At 39.0% G+C, this 25084-nt stretch overlaps 2 protein-coding genes across 10 annotated transcripts in view; both read right to left on the bottom strand.

Annotated features, from left to right (window-relative positions):
- Positions 1-1127: 1127 nt before the first annotated feature.
- LOC133634035 (BUB3-interacting and GLEBS motif-containing protein ZNF207-like) lies at positions 1128-18466 on the bottom strand. Of its 7 annotated transcripts, none has more exons than XM_062026970.1 (12): positions 18190-18466; positions 17597-17723; positions 17381-17519; positions 12451-12630; positions 12294-12369; positions 11260-11321; positions 8358-8494; positions 8001-8099; positions 5120-5330; positions 4632-4788; positions 1705-1888; positions 1128-1504 (listed from the first exon to the last, which is right to left on the bottom strand). In XM_062026970.1, the coding sequence occupies exons 1-12, from the start codon at positions 18228-18230 to the stop codon at positions 1430-1432; spliced, it is 1488 nt and encodes a 495-aa protein (XP_061882954.1). In that variant the 5' UTR covers positions 18231-18466; the 3' UTR covers positions 1128-1429. The 7 variants fall into 7 exon arrangements, with proteins under 7 accessions (XP_061882954.1, XP_061882955.1, XP_061882958.1 ...); XM_062026971.1 differs by having other exon boundaries at positions 1712-1888; positions 18190-18457; XM_062026974.1 differs by having other exon boundaries at positions 5085-5330; positions 18190-18424.
- Positions 18467-20649: 2183 nt separating this feature from the next.
- rhbdl3 (rhomboid, veinlet-like 3 (Drosophila)) overlaps positions 20650-25084 on the bottom strand; it is a 112622-nt gene continuing 108187 nt past the window's right edge. For all 3 annotated transcript variants that reach the window (XM_062026967.1, XM_062026968.1, XM_062026969.1), the window contains one exon: positions 20650-24600. In XM_062026967.1, coding sequence (XP_061882951.1) covers positions 24329-24600 — 272 coding nt within the window. In that variant the 3' untranslated portion in view covers positions 20650-24328. The remainder of the gene's footprint in view (positions 24601-25084) is intronic.

Genomic DNA, 25084 nt, shown 5'->3' with positions numbered 1-25084 from the left:
TACAAACCTGCATTTGATCAATCCCGCATTTGCATGTTAAAAAAAAAATCACATCTCCAAGTGTTTTTATATGAATAAAAACGTTTGAAAATGCATACTTTTTGGTCAGAAACAAATATGACAGTGTTGGTTCAGTTTAACAAGGCTGTTTAAAAGCCCTTTAAACTGATTGTTGGTTCACTTACCATTTCAGTCCCTCCCATGGCTACCATTTCATTTGACGTGCCTCCGCTTCTACCATCTCTACTATGACAGTCGGAATTACACAGCATATTTCCATCACACATGAATAAACACCAGGCCTAACATCCAGTTGTACAGTACAGACCGACATTACAAGGAACAGCAGGTACTTACTGAGATTAAATGGCCTGTAGCGCCAGTTGAGTGGGCACAAGGCTGAAAAGTTGAGTGGGAAGGGCTACAGACGACAAACAGATACAAAGCAAGCAGTAAGTGAGCGGCAGCAACACTGACTGGTGTAATCCATTTTTAATCCAGGAAAAAATTTGACAATCTTTCTTTTTACTGTCTTCATGTGACCAACCTGACTGTATGTCCCATACAGCAAATCCCCCCCACCCCCCAGACGGATGGCCAACACTCAACAATGAACATGTAAGCATTTTAAATACAGAGGGTAATGAGATCTACCCTAGAATACACATACTGCAGTAAATAAATTCTAGTTCAGCTCTTTCTGTAACAACAATTTGTTGTATTCATTAGTTAAAAAGGTTAAAAAGTAATGTAGTTTGGATTCCCATTACATTATAACCCATTTAAATGATTAGAGCTGATATTTGCTGCAGATACTGTATAGCTGGGTGATATTTGCATAATGTGTAAACTTTGAACAACATAAGTTAATGCTAAATTACTAAATAAAATACCTTTAATATACTTTCAACCATTTGTTCATATGCTTTGTGATATCATGCAGTAGTTTGGACCACAAGTTGACCATCATGGTTCAAAGCAAGCTTTTGGGTCATTTAAATTTGAGGTCTTTAAAAAATGTCAGGTGGGTGCCACAAAGAGAACGATGGCCAACTTGCATCTTAAAATAAAAAGCATGGTACAAACCTTCGTGACTCACCTTCGCGCACGTCAGAACAAACCAGCACTGCAGTTTTAAGGTGGATTTTATTACAACAGATTGATAAAACATTACAAAGGATGCACACAGGTACCCTTTAAGCAGGAACATCTTAAAACAAGCCTGAAATAAGAAGAGAGCTAGAGACTTATGAGCTGCAGATTGGTAACACTAAACATCTTCATCACCGAGACCCTCACCAACCAAGGTTGGGGACGCAAGTCCAACAGCACCTAAGCATGCTGTGAGGGCCCGAGTGATCTACAAAAACAAACAAAATCCAATAAATGGTTTACAAGGTAAACTTGCCTTTGTAAGGGGTTGGTACGTTCATGTAAGTCCAGCAGCTTCAACAGAAATATGATTCACTTTAACACACTTCACCCCTAAGAACCTGAGTGAAACCTATGAGGGAAAGAATTTAATCTTCACAAGTGATCAAATAACAAAAAAAACATTCAGGAACTTGTGTGGTGTTGGACTGTGGGTACATTAAATGTCCATGTGTTGCTAACAAATAATTAAGTCTTCTCCACCACTGGGGTTACTGCTCTTTGCTCGCAGCTAGGTCAGAAAATGTACAAGGATGAGAGAAAGGTGTTAACCTCAAACCTAATGTGGTGGCTGCTTTGCTGCTTCAGTAGCGCCCGGCAGGTGACATGGCAGGTGGCCTCATGCCCATGGGGGGGCCTCCCTGGTAAGAGGGCACCAGAGGAGGAACCTGCCCATACGGAGGCATCCCTCCAGGCATGAAGGTTGGCATACCCTGTGGAGGGGCACCATACTGACCTACAGAGAGCACACAAGAAAAGAACACAGTTAATCAATGTTGTTCAACAAAAAAAACAGCAGTTTATTCCATTGACCCATTTGCTACCGAGAATATCCAGATTATAGTGAAAATTAAAAAACGGAATGTCTCAGAGGCTGTACTATTCGAAAACCAATTCAGCGTTTGGTGGTGGTTCTTGGCAGAAGTCAAAAGATCTCAGTTCAGTCACCAAATGATTAACTGCAGAGTTTTCCCTTAATGTAACTGATGGTGGCCCACCATCACGGCAAAACCAAAGCCACCACACCCTAAAAAATACCTTTTTTTAAAAAAAAAAAAAAGTGAAATCAAATTTAAGAAATATAATGTATTGTAGCCTCCAGAAAAAGTCACAAGTCCAACAATATTTTTAACTTTTACTAACCGGCCCAATTCAAACAGGTTTTCCTTTCCGTGCAAACACTTTCGTCTCCGTGCTTCCCCAAACACAACACTTTCTCATTCTCCGCCAATCCACTTTCAGGCAGACAGAGTTTGCAATCATGAGAAAAGATAACATATATAAGAACATCAAATAAAAAATAAAAACATAAAACATTACCATAAACAGATCGTTACAGTATGAACGGATGTATAACCTATTATTTGCGCACTATTGACTAGTAATGCACCTAAAATTTGGCAGCCGAAAAAAAGGCTCACCAAAAACATCACTGCCGATGACGTAAACAAGATGCACGCAATTGTCTGGAGCGTAGTCAGCATGTCAGTGATGTGGATGTAACTAATATATATACCCACAGACAGCGATCTACAAAATGTGCAAATTTAAAAACAGGACAGTGGCGGCTTTTAAGGAGAGCAAGTCAAACTGAAGTAGCAGAGCGAAACAAGTCTGACATGCTTGCTGCAGCTCACTTTTTGTTGGGAACATCGAGGGACAGAAGTAAAGTCTCTAAACACGAGTACATTCTGTCATAACACCAGGAAAAAATACTAGATTTGTTGGTGGTCGTTCTTAAGAAAAATTACCTAATAATCTCAAAAAAATTAAAAAATTCTCAACAGAAGTACATTGTACAAAAAGCAGCAACAATAGAAAATATAGCAAAATGATAACATATTGTATTTATATATTATAATACTAATTAATCATGGAGATTTGTTTTAAAAGCATGTATACATTTTTAAACCTTTTTAAAGAACATCATATCATCATAGCAAATTATGCGATGACGTCATGGTCACCATGGCCTTAATCTTACCCACACTGCCACTGGTATTTTGGATATCTCCAGCTTTTTGCTACAGTTATACCAAAAATAAGTCTTCAACTTATTTTCAGAGTTGTGCGGCTGTTAATGTTGCTTTAAAAACACTGCCGATAGCGGTTTTATGATGGCAACAGCTATACCCTGGAATGAACTATTCCAGTGTCTATTATTTCCAATGGAAGAAACTGAGAACTCAACTAAAGGAGAATAAATGCTTCCAACCTGTCAATCATTGAGTATTTAGACAAATCAGACAAAGGTGAATTTGCAGTGCCCTCCCACTGCACTACTTTTCTCCAGTAGTTGTTTTGATCATTGACGACACGTACTGTAGGCCTCCTGAAGAAACTCACTTTTTCATGAATGGTAAACAAAAAGAAGTAGCTTAATGTAGTATTATTTTGTTTCGTAAACAACACAGCCGTGTTTTTGTAGCTACAGCCCTACGGAAAATACGTATTGTTTTTAATGAATATCATAGCAGTAGCTTGTAGTGGAACGCAACATTTCTTACGTACTTTCTTTAATGTGGCTATCTTTGGTTAGGAACAATTATAGCATAAGGAATCTTCTATTTTTCCTGGTAAATTTGAGTCAATGTTGTCCCATGCCAGGGACCCCCTACTTATATATCTTGTAAAAAAGTGTTATGTTTTATATTACTGTTCACAAAAGCGCATTGTTATTGTGCAATATTAAGATATCTGAATTATAGCAGTAGTGCCGCTAATCGCTACCAAGCAACGGACATGCTAATCGCCAGCAGGCAATTGGCACACTAATTGCTTGCTGGCAACGAGAGCGCTAATCCCTAGCTGACAACTAAACCACTAATCGCTAGCTGGCAGCTAGAGTGCTAATCACTAGCCATCTTAAATGCTAACATGAATACAATAATATAGTTTTAATGTTTTTATTTTAAAACTGCAAGTTAAAGTGTGAAGGGTTTCCAAGTCACTACCATTTATAAACACTAGTGCGTTGAATCAAAATTAAAGTGTCTACCATTATAAACACTAGTATGTTGGATCAATATTAAAGTGCTTTCAAAACATTTACATTTGTGGAAAAATAATATATAAATGAAAAAGTCAAATCAACTAAATATTTGACACCTTTGTTGAAGACCTGAGTGGTGGCTGTTTTTTCCTCATTGACCGCCGGCACTTTGCATAAACAGCAAATTACAATTTCCGCCTTCCAAAAGACAGATTTCATAAATGTACACTTTGGTAAAGTAAAATTAGACCCCTCCTAAGTGATCATTATGACAGATTTTTAGCATCAGGAAGGAAAGATTTGCTAATTTTGTATAACATTCAAACGACTGATTGCTGATCTTTGCCCATTTTTGACTTAATTATGGGATGTGAGAACAGTAATAAAAAGGGCATGGCTTAGCAAGCAAAGTTTGAGGCGTGCATTGAGCTCAAGTGCTGAAAGGTTGAAATGGCCCATTGTGAATGTGTCTTCTCGTGCTTCTCACCATGCATGGGATGCCTCATGCCCGGCTGCTGTAGTGGCAGGCCTTGCTGTGGGGCCATCATGCCGCCTACAACTGCCACTGGTGGAGCAGCCACATGGGCCTGACCTGTCCTTGCTAAGAGACGCTGGTAACGGGGCAACTGTGCCCTCAGCTCCTCCTGTTAGAGACAACACAAAGAGCGGACTTTTAGACTAAGGAATGACTGCTACGACCCTTTCAATAATGACAAATATTCATAAAGGTGTTAAAAATGGTGGTACATTAATTCCTTATGGAGAATAATCAAGCTTGGATTCATCTTTTCACATGCACACTTAACCATAATAAGTCAACTCTAAACTACAACAATTCAACTTGCGGTATGCTGTGATACATATTGACTAAATGTTCTATTATATGTATCAGTCATTACTTACTGTGATAAGGGCAAAAAAAAGAGTTCAAGCAACTTACCAGCGAGATATCCTCATCAGGGTGGATCAACTTACTAGTTGCACTCGAGGTGGTGAGGGTGGCAGGTTTAGTGGACACTGTGGCTGGGGGTTTGGCCACAGTACTGCTAGATGGGTTAGAGGAGGAAGTGGAGGAGGAAGAGACAGAGGGTTGGGTATATGCAGGGAATGTTGCTTTGGGCAGGTCGGAGGAGCCTGCTGTGCTGTGGGAGTTCGATGCTGCGGCTCCTGAAGCACTTTGCTGGGCCTGCAGATGGACGACGAGGGTAAATGACTAATATAACTTGTGTTTATTGCTTCTTTTGACACAGCATACCGTTGACTCTGGAAGACATTGATCTGGACACACAAACCCTCAACTTTAAAATAAATATAATCCTTTATGATTTTAACCCTAGCTTCAATAGGCCACTTTGGTTTTTATTTCTTCCATTTTGGGTATTGATCTCACTACCACAAACATAAACATCCACTTAGTACTGAAACTAGAGCTGGGCGATATGGCAAAAAAATCATTAGGATTAATTTTTTCATATCATCCGATCTTGATTAATATTATAACTTTTTTAAACTGAAGGCGGATTTGTCCCGTACAGAATTATACAGAGTACCATCGCATCCCTACTGTTTACTACTGCAGTATGTTGTAACATACATTTTTGGATTGGAGGTAGTACATGCTAAACCCTGACAACTGTCATTTTGTTCATATAATTGTGCTCCCTGGAGGTGCAAAGGTACAGGTAATCACTGCTACGGTCCATACCTGTTTTTAGGGCCACGGTTTAGCTTCTTTTTCGGTATGTTTTGTGGGGGTAAAGACAACAACTTTTTTTCCTCTCAAAGTTATTTTGTTTTTTTGCTTGTCATCACACACATTCTGCAGTAAAAGAATCAGTAATGAATACTTTAAGACTTCGATTTCAAGTTAACATTTACCAAACAACACTTTAAAATGGTGAACTATTAGTATTCTTTGATTACTTGTATACATCAGTGCTTCTCACCAGTGCTTTGGCAAACGGCAAGCGGTGACCCAGATTGTGGAATTTAAAAAAAAACAACAACCGCATCTTATACTTAATAAAAGTACATTTAAGCGCAATTTGTATTTGAGGTACTGTAAAATAATGTGTTCCAACACATAAAACATGTTTGATTATTTCAGGAACAAAGTTTTTTTTATCCACAAACTAAGAAATATTTTAAACACAAAATGTGTCTGCACAGTTTTTAGTACCCGTATTTTCCGCACTATAAGGCGCACCGGATTATAAGGCGCACCTTAAATGAATGGCCTATTTTAAAAATGTGTTCATATATAAGGCGCATAGAATAGACGTTACAGTAGAGGCTGGGGTTACGTTATGCATCCATTAGATGGAGCTGCGCTAAAGGGAATGTCAACAAAACAAATAGTGATTGTACTGACACTTCTACTTGCTGCTCTCTGTTCAACAACTCAATGTTCGAGTTAGTTCTCCAACTGTAGCCATCTCGCTTTGTTCCCTAGGAAACTGTTTAGTCTTATTTACTTGCCGCAGGTCATCATGTTGCTTCCTCCACTTCCGCACCATTGATTCGTTAATGTTAAATTCTCTCGCTGCTGCTCTATTCCCGTGTTCTACTGCGTGACTGATCGCCTTGAGTTTAAACTCTGCGTCGTAAGTGTGTCTCTTAATAGGAGCCATTTTTGGGTCTTTACATAAAGTTTAGGTCTCGCAACTACGGTAAGCAGCCGCCGACTTCCTTTTCCCCCGTAGTAGAAGCGCTTCTTCTTCTTCTTCTACGGTAAGCAGCCGCTGACTTCATTTTCCCCCGTAAAAGAAGAAACGCTTCTTCTTCTACGGTAAGCAGCCGTAGAAGGGGAAAAATGAAGTCGGCGTAGTTACGAGACCTGTTGTGGCTCAATATTGGTCCATATATAAGGCGCACCGGATTATAAGGCGCATTGTCAGCTTTTGAGGAAATTTGAGGTTTTTAGGTGCGCCTAATAGTGCGGAAAACACGGTACATGTTATATCAGAGGAGTTTAATCTTTGCAGACATGAAAAAAAAGTCTGTTTAAAAGATATTAAACATAAACATTTTTCTTTCTGATTAAATTAGTGGGTGTGTTTCTATGTCGGGACCAATACAGTAGTTCAGTCACAAAGACATTCTGTGCCTGACAGCATGCGATTCGCATTCAGGACAGGATTACTGATATGCTGCAGTGAGACTAAAGTCGCTGCTCCTTCTCATTGTTGTGTTTTAACTTATAAAAAGGTAGTGTTACACACATTTCTTTATTTTATTCTTCTGGGTTGCACTTTCAGCTGTGTAAGGGAGAAGTGGCACAAACACTGACTGAACATAAATTACGTCGTGACGAGCCAGACTTACGCGACGGTGGAACGGGATGGGACATCAACACAGCCAAACAACAACGCAGGATCATGGTCAATAAAGGCGGATTGTTCCGTGCAGGATTATTCCAAGCATTGTTGCTTCCCTACTGCAGTATATTTTAGCAGACATTTACGCCATGATTGATCGAGGTAAAAATGCTAACAGGTGACTACCGTGATCTAAATCAAATTAATCGCGATCACAATCACATAATCGCCCAGCCCTAACTGAAACCAAAAGTAGTTAAGGCAAAAGTCATGCATGTCTGACAAAGTTATGATGATGCAAACGGTAATCCTGGTCAAATCTAACAAAGCTCATGCATGGTAACAAAAATCACAGCCAGGTGTAGTTGGGGAGTATTCCATGACACCAACTGTGTAGCGCTTGTACTACCTTTGCTGCACAAGTGGGCTTGCAAGGCAAACACCAGTAGCAATCTGCCTGCTTTCCAACTCAAACTCTACAAGCGGTTAGTGAGAAAGCGACATGCAGCTGACAGCCACAGTCCTGTTTGTGAGCGTACTTGTGGCGTGTTAGGAAAGGGAAGTTGAGAGGAGGCAGACTGAAGGTCTGCAGATGGAGAGGAAACGGCTGCTGTGCTGCAGTGAACACCAGAGCCCATCTGCAGCATGTGGAAAGGAGATTACAGCATTGGCATATCATATCATTTAAGGGCCTAAACAAAAAAAATTGTAGACGGGCTGACTAAAGGCTGAAAAAAGGTCGTAAGAAAATGTCCGCAATTAAAAATTTTAAAAACCGCTATAAGGCAAGCAAATAAACATGTAATCTCACAAAACTGATGCAACAACCCTCAAATGTAGGGAAGATGCTCTCACAGATGTGTAATTAGAAAATATATACATTGTGAGGTTCCAACCTGTGCTGCACTGGGGAAAAGAGGCTTGGTGACAGCTGGTTGGGCCACTGTTACCGTTGGTCGTTGTATCACTCCTGCTGTGGGGACCGGGGCCATGAGGGGCATCCCTGGCCTTGGAGCCATGTGCGGTGGCATTCCTGAGCAAGCAGAAAAAGGCCAAACACGTTAATGGCACTATCTTTTCCCAAACAATGTTTAGAGTGAACAATTTTTATTTCTTAAGATGTGTCAACTTTGTGTAACCTATGCAAATTTGGTGTTTGCAAACCCGGAAAATCACATTCTTCCTTGACTGGATGAGTTTGTCGAAGGCAAGAATAAGGGAGGAGATGTCAGTGTGTGTGGGTGCGAAGAGGGAGACTGCTGTACGTTTGTGGAATGTTATTTTGGCGTTGTTGCGGCTCATAGTTACAGTTCGTTTAAATAAAAATATTACAGATGTGAGCACCCTATGCGAAAAAAAGAGGATAATAAAATGTATACTAAAGACTACATTTCCCTGCAATTGGCTGCATTTCTACATTATATTTTATCTCTAGATTTGTCATTTACCAACCTCTTTCGGCTGTCTTGACACTTACATGTCCCATGTAATGTACCACATAATTTTTAGTGGGTTTTTTGGTAGATAATTTTTTAACATTTACAATCAATCATTGAAAATGTAATGTAAAATTCCATAACATGCATGCAAAATTAATAGAAAAATGTTTCCCATTTGGAAACTATCCTGTAGTCACATCCCCTCAGGTAACAAACATACTACTGGTGTTGTGACCTCTGTTTACATCAATCACGTCAAAAATTTTACCTTCTTGCTGGCTACTAATAAATACTCTAGAACTACAACTGGTTCGTAACTACCGGTAACAGTATTGGAATTACAGGCCTCGACTTGTGACTTTTTAAGGTGAAGGCAAGTGTTGCCTTAAAGGAAGGCTCATATTTTAGGGCACAAGGCACATATTTTATTTCGAAGCAGGAGATTATCTATCTATCTATCTATCTCTAATCGATTCGTTGGAACTATGCTATGCGCATGCACGGAGGCTTTTTTTTTTTGTTTTGTTTTTTTTGTTTTATAAACCTTTATTTATAAACTGCAACATTTACAAACAGCTGAGAAACAATAATCAAAATAAGTACAAAAACAGTACAAAACAGCGCCAGGGCGGCGCTGAGGCTACGTCTCATGAGGTGGCGTAAGCTAGCCAATGATGTGTCATGTGCAGCTCACGTGACGGCGTCTCCTTTGCTGGAAAAATTCGAAAAATGGCGCAGGAAAACACTACAGATAGTTTAGCGGAGAAACATCTTGAGGTTATTGCTTCAATGTAGAAAAGTGTACGACCTAAGTCGTCAAAAGTGTGGGAACACTTCACTTTAAAGACTTCAAAGAAGACCGTTTCCTGCAAAATGGCACGGAAGTACAACATTGCTTCAGGAGCACCTGAAGAAGAAAAATGTTGGAGCCATGGATGAAGGGAAAAACTCACAGTACGTAACTTTTTAAGTCCATAGTGGCAACAAGCATTCATGAGTTCAGCTTTTTTGTGAGTAACGTTAAAGTTATGCCTTTGTTGCAACGCGGGGCTGATAATGTGTCTCCGGCACATTTGACTCCGTTTTGAGAGAGAAAACGCACGGTTACCAATTTTGAAATAAACGTAACAGACAGAAATATCTCAGGTTGGTTTCATAATCAAACTCGTCGGTTTCATCAATGTAGCCGGGCTGATAAAGCTGTATAAATATATTTAGATTTGAGTGACGCTTTAGTATAACTAAACGTTATGAAGGTGCTGGAATATTTCATGCTATTATTCAGAGGCAGCCTAAAATGAATCCTTTATTATTCTCAACAGAAATGTGTACAATATCTGATTCAGTTCTGACGAGTTACATTTCTGTGTTATTATTGGTGTATGCTGCACCCCCAATGTGCACAACATGGTGCCAGTATGCTGTTTTTTTTCAATAAAATACTGGAAAGGATAGAAATGTAGTTTGTCTCCTTTATCCGATTATTAATCGATAATCGAAGTAATAATCGACAGATTAATCGATTATCAAATTAATCGTTAGTTGCAGCCCTAATATATATATATATATATATATATATATATATATATATATATATATATACATATATATATATATATATATGTGTGTGTGTGTGTGATGAAATTATTTTGAAAGCTGGCACCTGATGGCCATGAGAGGTAACTGCACTTTTTGTCTATATAGATAAAAATAGTGTTCATGTATGAGATCTAGGGCTGCCAATTATGGCCAAAGTAATAAGGTTACTGTTATCAATATTAAAATCATGATTACTGATTGTTAGGTAATGCAGTTTTGGGGTCTGAATGTAATACCATCATGTAATTTGCAATGTCTAATAAAAAGGCTATAGATAAACGTTATCCATATATTTAAAGACAAATATTAGTTTTTATTCTTTAATAATATCAACTTGTCAACTTTTTGTCATTACATGATGCCTTTATCTCCATTTGTACATTTTGATAGAGGAAGTTATTTTTTTTAAAGTTATGTACATTTATATGTACATGTACATGCTGTATCGGGACCGAGCCATTAAGAGTTTGACCAGAAATATGTCGTATAGGAATTAACTACACACAATATTACAGTAACAAAATTATGTGTCACATGAATGATTTTTGAAGTAATAGCTTTGTGACATGAAAAAAACACAAGTAATGTAAAACAGACATGGCGTTTACTTTTTGATATCAAAATAAAACACAAAGCAGTTTGGCTAATGAAGATGAAGTCTAATAAACAAGCTATGTTCTTGTGTTTTGCCCTACCTAAAAGTGTTGCACTGATCTAGGTGCGGTATAAATGCAGTTTAACATTACTAAAGTCAGCTTACCTGGGGGCATACCAGGCAAGCCTGGCATCATGGGAGGCATCATCCCACCCATTGGCATCATCCTGCACGAATAGAACAGAAATGCATTTGATAGGCACCATACAGTTCAACATAGTTCCATAACAATTAATCCAATAGATGTCCTATACAGAGAGTTTGTAGCTAATAACTTCCCACTCTTGCCCTAACTTGGGAAGCAAGTGAACTGGAGTGGACACTAAAGTACAGTGTTGCAGCTTGTGATTTTATTTTGAAATATGCTGCTTTTTGTTTTTGTTGTTTATTACTAAAAATATGGACAAACAGCAGACAATGAATGGATGGATGCTAAATGTACGGTGTTTCCCTCTTAAAATATATTGTTCAGTCAGGCAGTGACACTTTTGCACAGCAGACAAAAAACAAAAGTATGTTCTGTGTACTGGAAGTAGTGTTGTTGGGAATTGTATTTTTGTTTCTTTAAGATGAGGAAAATGTGTTTGTTAACTTTTGCACTACAATTTTTACACAAGAGAACGAAAGCCTTTTCTATGTACTTAAAGTAGTGTTACTAGAGTATCTTATTTATTTGTGTTCTTTAAGGTGTGGAAAATGTTTTGTTTGGTAATTTTTGCACTATTTTTAGATTACAAAACCTTTCCACTGTTGGCATTTGCCTTACAGAAAAGCTTACTTTAAGTACTGTTCACAATATCCACTTTATTTTTGTAAGAATTTTTGTACTTCTGAGGCACTATCCTTAATGCTGTTCTTCTGCACAATAAATGCTCACAAAATTACATTATAAATGTGCTTTTTTGTTGTTTTTAAAAAAACTATTTAGCTTTGCTAGGGGACTACAAAACCCATTCAGAGACACTTACATTATAAGTTAAACACCGCAACATTTATACCGCGATATACACCATTACCGTGAAGGGATTTAATTTATACCGTGATATGAATTTTGGGTCAAAGCGCTCAGCCTTACTTACCAGCATTAAAACCAAAAAGTATGATGAGTAACCACAAATGTAGAGAGATTGTGAACCTACCCTGGAGGCATTCCATGAATACCATGATGCATGCCATGCATCATGGGAGGAACACCTGGCATCATTGGAGGCATTCCTATAACATTAAGGGGAAAGGCATGTTGTAACTGTCTCAGATCTGTATAGTTAAACTTGTTTTCTAAAATCTGGCACTCACCTTGATATCCTCCTGGAGGCATCCCCGGCGCACCCGCCACAGGAGGGATCCCAGGCTGAGCCATAGGTGCAGCATAGCCTACCTGAGGCGGCACACCAGTCACTTGCTGCACTGATGGTCCTGCTTCATCGTCGTCATCATCCTCATCCGAATCATCTGGGTTCCTTTTTTTCCCTCCATCTGAAATTAGGGAGGCAACAGTCAGAATATATCATTAAAAGCTCAATCCATTCATTATATGCAACAGGGCAATTCACTGTGAATGTATCTGCTTGAATAGTGCATATCAAAAAGTAAGCCTGGGACGATAATCAAAACAATTCATCTCAACGATAAATAAAATCTATATTTTTGCCAGCATCTATAAGGTGCCATGTCTGTGTGTGTCTCTCCGAGAGTGGAAGCGGGAGTGCTAGCTTACGCACACGTTAGGCAGCAATAGAGCCTTGCTGGTCACTAATTCGAAGCAATGCAATGTAACAAAATTAAGGAGGGAAAAAAACATTTTAAAGCCAGATGTCTAGAATGAGCAAGATAAGCCTATCAAGCCTATCAACAAGGACAAATGAGCCAGAATGTTGAATTTTTTAGAAAGTGATGGCAACAAAAAGAAACAAAACAAACCACCCGGCCGGCAGTTCTTCCTACTGGGGAAAAAAACTGCATTTAAAGATGATCGATATTTATTGAAGTGCTAAGAGAGATTGAGAGTGTATTTTATTCTTAATATTTGTTTACTTATTAGGGATAATTTATATGTGTGTATATACATACATACATATATATATGTATGTGTATCTATATATATATATATTATATATACACAAATTATGTGGGTAGATATTTGTTCTAAAAAGGGTATTTCAACAAGTAAACAGTACAGTAGGTAGTTGATGTTGATATATGTAATGCATATAAGGGTATTCTAGTCAGATGCGCGTGTGTAAATATGCGATGTGTAAATATCAAAATATTACGTACGTCGAATCACTTTTTGTCAGGCAATATTACATTTAATGACAATTTTACATAAATGAATACATCCAAACACGTTGTACATATTTATTATTTGCAGGAAGAAATAACAGTTACAATTGTGCGTGTATCTTCCAAGCAAGAAAGAAGTTTGATCACATCAACATCGGACTAACTGACACACTCCGCTTCGCTGCAGGTCCGCAAGCCACGCCCACCCCCCACAGCCACAGAAGAGGAAAACTGTCCTTTCCCGGCATGATAAAGTCTTAAATAATGTCAAACACGTAGCGTTACAATAACCAGGAAGATAAAGTGTTTGTCTCACACCTACTAATCAAGCATTCACATTTTGCCACAACACACATGGGGGAAAGTCCTAATTGGAAATACAGCCATATTAACTCCTAAACTGCCATTTTAACACACACCAAACCATCAGCACGCATCCAATGCTTTCTCGTGGCCACGAGAAACTTTCTCGTGGCCACGAGAAACTTTCGTGGCCACGAGATACATGTCTAAAAAAAAAAAATTCCCATTTCCCTTTAGGGGCTCCGTAGAAATCAAGATAGCAAGCATATATTAAAGTTCATCTGTTTTAGATGTATTTAAATAGGGTTGTATTAAAAATGCTTTGAGTAGTTTCTTGTAATAAATAATATTGAGTTAAGTGAAACTGCAGTTGCATTAAAAAAAAAAATCTCTGTCAAAATTAAAATACCTCGATGAAGTGCTTTATTGACACATATTGTTTCCCGACGATGTTGAGGGCCATTTGACATGTTGTAAATAACATGTCACTATCTTACACCTGTTCTAAAGTGAGTTTATCCCAAATAATGTATTCATGATAATTGAATGTAATTTTGTAAAAATCCTTGTTTTTTTCACTAGGCAAAACTCAACAGCCACAAGCAGGACAGACTAAAACAAAAACTTCCAATCGAGACCAAGTTGCTGAATGCAGTAGAAGAAGGCGTCCAGATAAAGAGACTTCTGGACATGATGGAGACATCGGAAAAGTGATCGTCTGCCAATATAGACAAACTAACATCAAGCGTTGAGGTGGAGACGTGATAGTGACAGGCCGAGTTAGACTGTTCCTTACAACCACCCACTCTTACCCGAGTTTTTTTTTTTTTAGTTATGTACATCATGTAGATGATGTATCGGGACAGATCCATTATGAGTTTGAGCAGAAATATGTCGTATAGGAATTAACTATACACAATAACACATTAACAAAATGATGTCACATGAAGGATCTTTGAAGTGACATGAAAAAAAAAACACAAATTAATGTAAACAAAACTTGGTGTTTTACTTTTTTATATCAAAATAAAACAAAGCAGTTTGGCTAATGAAGATGAAGTCTAATAAACAAGCTTTGTTATTCTCCAACGCCTCCCTAGAGTTTCAGTACAACAGCTTGGCCAACAAAAAAAACCCCGGAGTGATACCTCACACATCGAATAAACAATCTTCACCGCCTGCGTTCAATTCGATAAGATGAAAAAACAATATAGCTGGTATTGATGTTTGAACACTGATACAGTTTGCAGTTAAAGGAGTGAACATCCCAGTAAACAAAGTAAAGACTTTATAAACAAGTTGTGACAACGTTCACGACACATCGCCTGCTGCAAAACATCAGTTTTCTCCTTCGCTGTATACTTTTAGTTTGGTGACAAGTGCGTCTGTCTCCAATATTGTCCACACCCATCTCCATCTAAACACAGCAGTGTGCTCTTAAAACGCACGACGGGAAGCGAGGGAAAATGACGTTAAAACAAGCGCTTGGCTCTGTTTATTCTGAGGGGAAACCTCCGTAGCAAAGTCGGTGTCGTTGGTCCGCGATGATAATCAAGCCAAACGATGCTAGCGCGCATGCGCCTGACGGCGTGTTGCCGAAAATGCATTAAAAAATGACGTTTTTTCGGTCATTAAAAAATGAAATGGTATTACTAACAGTCAGGAATTTTCTGAAATTATCATTATATAGTTTACTGTTACATCCCTTGTCCATTAACAAGTAAAAAGTCAAGGGTGGTCACGGCATGTTCCTGCCGCAAATGTTGGTCAATTTTTGGGGCATTAGGGCAAATGACGAGGGCGGTGGCGGAAATTCGAGCGCTGCATTTTTTGTTTTGGTTGTGTATATTTGACGGTCCCCCACCCCTCCTTAACAGAGATAGAACCTATTGTATTGCTTCTGGTTGTGATTAATATTAAAGTGCAAAATGTTGGTAACAGAGTATATTTTATTTGTATTATTTATTTTATTTAACTTGGAATTTTTTAACTTTACATTCCAATTACAATGTTAAATTATAAAATAAATACAAGTTTATTGCGTTTGAAAAAGTATACCTGCATTATTAAGTATTATCATTAAATCTGTGGTTAATATGGTCTAAAAATAATGTTGACAATACTATCCTTTTTCGGCAATAATTTGTAGGTCAATTTATGGTCGAGCAAAATTTTTATCAACCCAGGCTTTGTTTCCATAATCGCGCACAAGAACCTGAAAGGGGACCGGCGGAGATTCTGCAAGTTTTGTGTTTCTGGGGAAGCACATAGACAAAAGTGTGTGCACGGGAGGGAATACCTGTTGGAATTAGAACCTTGCATTATTATTATTATTATTATATATGATTACATTAGTGCTTAATTTGGTCTAAGATAATGCTATGAATATCGTATATTGGCGATAATTTGTTGGACAATGTATGTCGAGCAAAACTTGTTATTGGCCCAGACCAGGGGTCGGCAACCTTTACCACTCAAAGAGCCATTTTGGCAAGTTTCACAAATTAAAGAAAATGATGGGAGCCACAAAAAATGTTTTTAAATTTAAAATGAAAAACACTGCATACAAAGCTTAAATTGCTTTGTGCTATGTTAACCAGGGGTCTCAGACACACGCATCGGCACGCACCTTAATATGGAAATTTGATGTTAGTGCGGCCCGCGAGTTTTGAATGAATGGTGCTTGATAGCGTCATTATTTCTGGGAGACTCCCGAATATCATGGCGTGATGGCACTGCATTTGGCGCCCTCTACAGCCTGCCCAAACAGTGTACCTGCTCGACCACATGTAGAATGCAGCTTCAGCTTGCTCACGTAAGTGTCAGTGACAGCAAGGCGTACTAGTTCAACAGCCACACAGCTTACACTGACGGTAGCCGTATAAAACAACTTTAACACTGTTACGTTACAAATATGCGCCACACTTTGAACCCACACCAAAAAAGAATGACAAACACATTTATGGAGAACATCTGCACTGTAACACAACATAAACACAACACAACAAATACCCAGAATCCCATGCAGCCCTAACTCTTCCGCTCAACCGACGCAGGGAGGGGAGGGGGGTTGATGTGTGGGGTGGTTTGGTGGTAGCGGGGGTGTATAATCTAGACCGGAAGAGTTAGGTCTGCATGGGATTCTGGGTATTGGTTGTGTTGTGTTTATGTTGTGTTACGGTGCGGATGTTCTCCAGAAATGTGTTTTTCATTCTTTTTTGGTGTGGGTTCACAGTGTGGCGCATATTTGTAACGTAACAGTGTTAAAGTTGTTTTATACGGCTACCGTCAGTGTAAGCTGTGTGGCTGATGACTAAGTATGCCTTGCTGTCTCCTACGTGTGCAAGTAAAAGCTACATACATGTGGCCGGGCTGGCACGCTGTTTGTAAATGCTATAGAGGACAATTACTGCAGTGCAATTAGGGCACGCCCTTAATTTAGTAATTACAGTGAAAATATGATTATATTTGCCCTGGGAGTTTTCTAGGAGAGGCACTGAGATCCATAAGTCTCCTGGGAAAATCGGGGGGGTCGGCAAGTATGCAGCTGAGCCGCATCAGAGTGGTCAAAGAGCCGCATGCGGCTCCGGAGCCGCAGGTTGCCGACCCCTGGCCCAGACCAACCAAAAAGTGCACAAACCTTGAGATTTCTGTTCCAACGTTCGTCTTCTTTCTTGCATATCTTTCTCAGGAATCCCCTCCATACCATAAATCTCCAGCTCAATGTCGATTCTTCCGGGAATTGCATTTGGTACACTGTCGATTGTCTCTTTGTGCACCTGAAATACACGGAAAGTGAGCAAATATTGTATGCACCACATAAGAACTTAGCAGGGAGTAGAGCGTGTTCACCTACCTGCATGCAGTGAATGGCCAGGCCCGGACCAGTGTATAACTTCTTATGGCAAATGTGACATTTAAAGTGTTTGGCCTTTTGATGCTGAATGAGGATCTTTTCATCATCAAAATCTCGATTGCAGTACCTTGAAGAGGGAATTAAGGTTTGTTCTCGAAAAACCAGGATGACGTGGTAAAAGCCAAAATTACATTAAACGAGACAATTATTCGATGACTTGCATTGAACTTCCCTGCATTTTGTGCATCTGTGTTGTGTGTAGACTGTACGAATTGATTAGAAACAGCTTAGTGTGAATTTAGGCTTTAGCAGTTTACGACATTAGCACAGCTAACGCGTTAGCCAGCACCGAAAAACGAATTATTACACAAGCGAGCGGAATAAGAAACACATTTTACAAATTCACTCGATTGTGAAAACTTTATGGACGTTAACATTGCTTAATAAAGTCATTGTAGCATGAAATGTCATTATTCGAGCTAGCGTTAGCCTACAAACAGACAAATAAGCTAGCAGAGGCCTGCCTTTTGTCGAGTTGTTTCAGAACACTCCGCCTTTAATCCTAAAGTTTGGTCGTTTGTACTAAAGGATACCAGCACCACGGCTTCATCTGCTTCTTCTTTTTTCTTCCCATTGTGGAAACAAATGTGAACAATCAAGGTATACGTCTCTTTGAGTTCTTATTATCTGTTTGACAACAGCATGCTGTAATTCAGCCTCTACGCCGAAAATGGCGCCTGTCGCAGGAAGTAGCGACGGCCTGTTTAGACGTGACGCCATATAAAGTAGATACGCCCCGATTTACTCGGGTACTTTAATTGCAAGTATTTTGATTTCAACATGATATGGAGCTTATTTTATTATTTATGATTATTTTTTTATACCGGCAGTAAAAAATGTTAATTGTTCTGTCTGCGCTATTTTTTCGGACAATGCGGACGAGAACGAGCACACCATCATCTCGCGAGAACACTTGTATTTCGTCATGTGGTCGCTAGATGGCAACAACGGTGAAGAAGTCACATGATCGGGTTAAATACTTCATCAGGAGGATACGATAGACTTTAATTATCCCACAACGGTAAAATTACAGTGGTGTGCCGTCGGGGTCTGCTGGCCTAACATAACCAGAAATCATGATCATAATTAAAGATAAAAGCCATTTTTAATTTATTTTCCCTAAATATCTAAAAGTATTCATATTCGCTTCATGTCATATTATGCTCCTTACAGTGACGTTGTTTTTAGGTTGTAGAATTTTTATCCAATCAGAATCCAGCTAGAAAGGGCATCTCTATACTCTTTCAAAACTGCACTAAAAGAACACCCTCCCCGGATTGTTAATAATGAAATGTAAACAATCAAAGGTCGATACTTTTTCTTATGCTTTCTGATCTCTCTCTCTCTCTTTCTCCATGTCCACTTCTTGCTGTACATATCCTACCAAGTCAGACCTACATTGTTTCAATGTCCATTTCTCTGATGATACAATTGTTGATGACTGAAGTGTTGTTAACAACCAAACCTAACCCCTAACCCCCCCTCCACATCCCACACCCCGGATTGTAAATAATGAAAATAATTCAATGTATATACTCTGATGATTATCTTGTGTGATGACTGTATTATGATCTGTATCATGAATCAATTTAAGTGGACCCCGACTTAAACAAGTTGAAAAACTTACTCGGGTGTTACCATTTAGTGGTCAATTGTACGGAATATGTACTTCACTGTGAAATCTACTAATAAAAGTCTCAATCAATCAATCAATCCAGCTAGTTTATGTTGCCATGATGTACCAAATCTGCCCGGGGCCTTCAGAATCAACAATGCTGGCGTCCGTGCACTGTAAGTGAATGGACAAAAACATTTGACAGACAGTTGCGATAGCCAATCATATCACGCGTTGTTGTCAGTAAGGCCTTCTAGCTGGCCTAAGGCAGATATATATTGTGATGTTATGAGCTAGGTAACATTAGAACTCCATTACCCAGCATGCCACAGTAGTGAATAGCATGGGCAGTAGCCCCGTTTAGGTTGAAGTAGCCATGCTGGATGTGTTTGATGAGCACACTGTGGAGTAAACTTTAAAAACTCAGCCAACACGCCTCGTCTGCATCTTTTATGATTAGACAAGACAACATATATATTTGCAAGGCCATTTTCAAGAAGGATATTAAAAGAGAAACTACATCTTGTGAGACAATGTCAGCCAACCAGAAGCTCGAATGGGTTCTACAGATTGTGACTTCAGATGTTATTTCTTTTTCTTTTTTTTCACGTTTAATATGTTTTATGCAATTTTAATTTTGACAGTAAAACATAAGATATGTTTTAATTGCTGACGCGGGTTTATTGATTTTTAAATGCGACAGAAAATAACCCGTTTTGTAAACTGTTGATGTGGGTCAATGCCCAGTACTGCGTAAATGTGTTCCTGTAGAGTATTTCTCCAGCAATGGTCATGTGGGGACATAAATAATGGTATTTTGAGAGGTAATCATTGGACACAGGACATCACTGAAGGCCTAGGTGGGAAACGCATGGCCCGCCACTGTAAAATTATATAGTTGTTGCAGATACAAAGTCCACAAAAATAAGTTAAAACACATGAAAACAAAAGACATACATCAAATGACATAAAATACACTAAAAGAGGACCGAGCTGTTGCAACCCAGCTGCCATTTTAGGGGCGCTCCTTCTACATACAGGTACAAAAGTAAAACACAACTCTGGGCGGACTCTGCAGCACCTGGTCTCCGGTGCAAACATGGCCATGATCAAAGGATCGCCCGAAGTGGATCCAAGTTCACGAAAACGCTAAGAGGCATAATACACATTAAAACAAAAGGAAAACATGAAGAGAACAAAAGGAGGAAACACAAGAGTGAAGAGCTCCTGCAACCAGCAGCTACAACAGCGGCGCCATCTTGGGGGGAAAAAAAAAGTTATTGCTCAGTTTGGCCTCATAGATATGAAGTTGAAATTGCCATTTTCAGAATAATACCAACAAATCATGTTTCTTTAAAAAATGTTTAATGTTCTCCAGTATGTACTGTACATCATGAATCTACAAAATATCCACGTTGTTAAAATATTTAGTAATTTAACCATCAATTTTATGTCACGGCCCAGATAACATACATCCAGATACTCTCTTTAACAGACTTATAAATAGGATACATACAAGATATTGCTAACAATACATACGGGCCACAGAACGTACACACCATATCAGTATCTCATGGTAGAAACAATCAACAGCAAACATGTTAAGCTGTGTTTAACTACACAATAATAAGGTTTGTGCGAAGCAGTTACCAGAGTAACGTGAGGTTAAAATACAGTACTGTTTACCGCTGGGTGCTGCCTGTGGTCACCTTCATTATACTCAATTAAGAACTTTAACAGGGCGAGAGAGAGAGCACATTGATTTCTTTCCCGCTTTGCATTATGAGTTACCAGTTGCAATGTAGCCAACGCTACGCCTGTGTCCCCCAGCGCACTTTTTGTCACCGTCTCATCAATAAATAACTTCTTGGCTGATTTCAACGATCTCTAAAAACACCACTTGGCATCACTTTTGAAAGCTTAAAAGTCTGAATGGCACTTGTGCATTTATCTGTACACACATGTTGGTGCAGTTACACACAAAAAGGTCAAATACACAAGTATGAGGTTCATGTAACACTAAACAAGGACAAAACTGAATTGTTACCCATATCTGCCTCGCAAGTGAATATTGTCTATGATGTTTCAGCTGGGCTTCACTTGAGAACACTTAATGCAGAAGAGGCTACGATGCTCGACATGCTTTCACAAAGCTTCACGAGTAGGCACCTTTCGGTTGCGTGTAGGAGGATTCAGACATTATATGCACATAATGTCTCACATCTGAGGCAAAGTCCACACATATTAAAATCATTCATTTGTATTCCAGGGTCAAATACAGTATCTCTATACCATACAACAGTGTTTAAAAACACAGGTTTAGAACATGCCAAAGCAAAAGACGACGCTATGTTCTCTGTCATTTTAGCCAATCAGAAGCAAAACACATTCAGGGAAAGAGGGAGGACGATGGGGTCTATAAAGTTGACAAAATATAAACATGAAAAAATAAATAGTACACTGCAAAGCTTGTTCTTGGAATTGATCAAAGCAAACATAACTGTGGAAAAGCCACCATTGTTAAAGCAGTAATTCATATTAAAATAGTATATACTGTAGGATTACTCAAAAATACTAAACCCGATTTATACCAAACTTTGTAGCGGGATGGCATGTAAATCAAGAAAGAATATATAACATTTTTGCAGAGTGATGTTGAAGTTATATACGGGCCTTTTATTGTCGCAGACGTACATTATCTGTGGTCGATGTTTTTTTTTGTTCATGTGGATGTCCATGATAAGGACTATGCGTGGTTTCATGATCTTAAAGGGGAACTGCACTTTTTTGGGGGGAACTTTGCCTATTATTCACACTCTAATTTGTAATATACGCAAGTAAAAGATGGCTAACAATGCATCTAATGGGAGTACAGTAATCTGTTGCGCCCATAAAGCCCTCTAAAAAAACAAATAAAAATGCCAAACCTAAATATTAACCAAGTATTAATGATATTGTTATTATATAATATATAATAATATATAATAACTATATTTATAATAAAGTATTTCTGATTCTGATTCTGATAATGGCGTGGTGCCGTTGGGATAGTGGCCGTGCCAGCAACCTGAGGGTTCCTGGTTCAATCCCCACCTTCTACCGACCTAGTCACGTCCGTTGTGTCCTTGAGCAAGACACTTTACCCTTGCTCCTGATGGGTCGTGGTTAGGGCTTTGCATGGCAGCTCCCGCCATCAGTGTGTGAATGTGTGTGTGAATGGATGAATGTGGAAATAGTGTCAAAGCGCTTAGTATAACCCGGGGGTCGGCAACCCGCGGCTCTAGAGCCGCATGCGGCTCTTTAGCGCCGCCCTAGTGGCTCTCTGAAGCTTTTTCAAAAATGTATGAAAAATGGAAAAAGATGAGGGGAAAAAATATATATTTTTTGTTTTAATATGGTTACTGTAGGAGGACAAACATGACACAAACCTCCCTAATTGTTATAAAGCACACTGTTTGTATTAAACATGCTTCACTGATTCGAGTATTTGGCGAGCGCCGTTTTGTCCTACTAATTTTGGCGGTCCTTGAACTCACCGTAGTTTGTTTACAATGTATAACTTTCTAGGACGTGTTTTATGCCACTTCTTTTTCTGTCTCATTTTGTCCGCCAAACTTTTAACGTTGTGCGCGAATACACAAAGGTGAGTTTTGTTGATGTTATTGACTTGTGTGGAGTGCTAATCAGACATATTTGGTCACTGCATGACTGCAAGCTAATCGATGCTAACATGCTATTTAGGCTAGCTATATGTACATATTGCATCATTATGCCTCATTTGTAGCTATATTTGAGCTCATTTAGTTTCCTTTAAGTCATCTTAATTCAATGTATATATCATGACACACTATCTGTTTGTAATATGGCTTCTAATTTGTTGCGGCTCCAGACAGATTTGTTTTTGTATTTTTGGTCCAATGTGGCTCTTTCAACATTTTGGGTTGCCGACCCCTGGTATAACCCATTTACCATTTATAAGCGTTAACGCCAACAAACTACTTTTAGTGGAGCTGTGATTACAGAGAGGTAACTAGCTTATATAACTATCGACATAATGAGCAGGTGAGCTGCTGCATCGCCTCTGAGTTGGTGAAAGTTATCTAGATTATACATTATGCCTCTCACTTGTAAAATAAAACGTTGAAGCCATAAATCGAGAAGTTGGTCAACTTTCACATTCAATTTAGACCTGGATATGGCGATAAAGACACAAAGATGCTCGCATTCTTTTTTACCAATGTGAGGATTATGATTCATTTTCATCTAAACGGGAAGATATAAACATCCCATCAGTCAACATCTCAGTGAGAGCAGACATTGTACAGAAAATTATTGTTTTATTATGTTCGTAGTTTGGATTTCTTGTTAAGCATTTAGCACTCGCTGATCTGCTTATCGCTCACCTTCTAAAACTTGTAGATCATCTTACATTTATTCAGGTTCAGAAATATAAGGTTCTTGATCATCATTTGTCCCAAAGCAATTGTTTGGTCTTTCATGACGTCTGCCATGATTATTAGTTGTTGTTAAAGGAAATAGCAAATGTTGTGATGCGTCTGTGAAATTAATACACCGCCATATGCCTAAAACGACCGAAATATGTAAATATTACATGTTATTATGCATGTGTCTGTTACTACATTAAACATATAGCAAGTACATTATATAAAACATTGATAGATGTATTTGAATGTTTTTTTAGAGCACTTTATAGGTGTAGAGTAGAGTAGAGCTCCATTGTTAGCTGATTATGCAGGCTATGCTGCACCTATGACAACAATTTATTTCCTTGTTAGAATGCATAAAAAAACAACAACATATGTGTGCTTGTCTCACATTAGGATTGCGAATGACAGGAAACATTCTAATAAAAGTGCAGTTCTCCTTTAAAAGGTATGTAAGGCTTCTTCTAGAAATGGAGACATTTACCTAATAGCATCCTTGCATCAGATCTATCTGATCCATTGTGGCTGATCCCACAATGAGTTTCAGCATATGAGGTATTGATGGACGAAGGAGGGATGCAGTGTCTTTTTAGCTGCCACAAAATAAGCATGTCACGGCGATGGGGGCAATCGCACGTCGAGCAAGCTGTACGCAAAAATGTTCCAAAAGACAGCGCACAGCACAAACAGCGTGTAGACGCAGAAGAAGATCCAAAACAGAGACTGCTCCTGGAGTCGCTGCTCGTAGTTCTGAAGAACCACCACGCCGAGCGTGAGGCCCACCATCACCCCGCCCAGGTGAGCTACGAAGCTGGGGTTGGGGCAAGGAGGGAAGGCCGGGGGATAGAAGCGTAGCCACACGGCACGGCCAAATTCTACACTCACTGAGTGCAAAAAAGGAGGAAAAAAAGGATTTTAAGATCACATATAAATATCAGGTATTTACTGTACATATACAGTATACTGTATATATATACATATATTTATATGTATATACAGTATATGTATCCATCCATCCATCTTCAACCGCTTATCCGGAATCGGGTCGCGGGGACAACAGCTCCAGCAGAGACCCCCAGACTTCTCTCTCCAGAGCAACATTAGCAACTTCCTCCTTGGGGATCCCGAAGCGTTCCCAGGCCAGAGAGGAGATGTAATACCCCCATCTGGTCCTTGGTCTCCTTCCAGTGGGACATGCAACGAGGACCTCCCTAGGGAGATGCTCGTGAGGCATCCGCACGAGATGCCTGAACCACCTAAGCTGACTCCTTTCCAAGCGAAGGAGTTCCAAATAAGTGTTTGATGATCATTTCTCAACTTTCTCAGTCTTTTTTGCCACTTGTGCCAGCTTTTTGGAAAAATGTTGCA

The sequence above is a fragment of the Entelurus aequoreus genome, linkage group LG18 (genome assembly GCF_033978785.1).
Source record: "Entelurus aequoreus isolate RoL-2023_Sb linkage group LG18, RoL_Eaeq_v1.1, whole genome shotgun sequence".
NCBI classification, from domain to species: Eukaryota; Metazoa; Chordata; class Actinopteri; order Syngnathiformes; family Syngnathidae; genus Entelurus; species Entelurus aequoreus.
The sequence above is the reverse complement of the archived record's forward strand: the minus strand, read 5'-3'. Positions and strand labels throughout refer to the sequence as shown.

Coding starts and splice junctions, on each gene's coding strand:
- LOC133634035 (XM_062026970.1), bottom strand. CDS start 18,230: ATGGGAAGAAAAAAGAAGAAGCAGATGAAGCCGTGGTGCTG. Junction 11,322..12,293: donor ATTCATGGAATGCCTCCAGG/GTAGGTTCACAA, acceptor CTATTCGTGCAG/GATGATGCCAATGGGTGGGA. Junction 1,505..1,704: donor GCCACCACATTAGGTTTGAG/GTTAACACCTTT, acceptor TTTCCCTCATAG/GTTTCACTCAGGTTCTTAGG.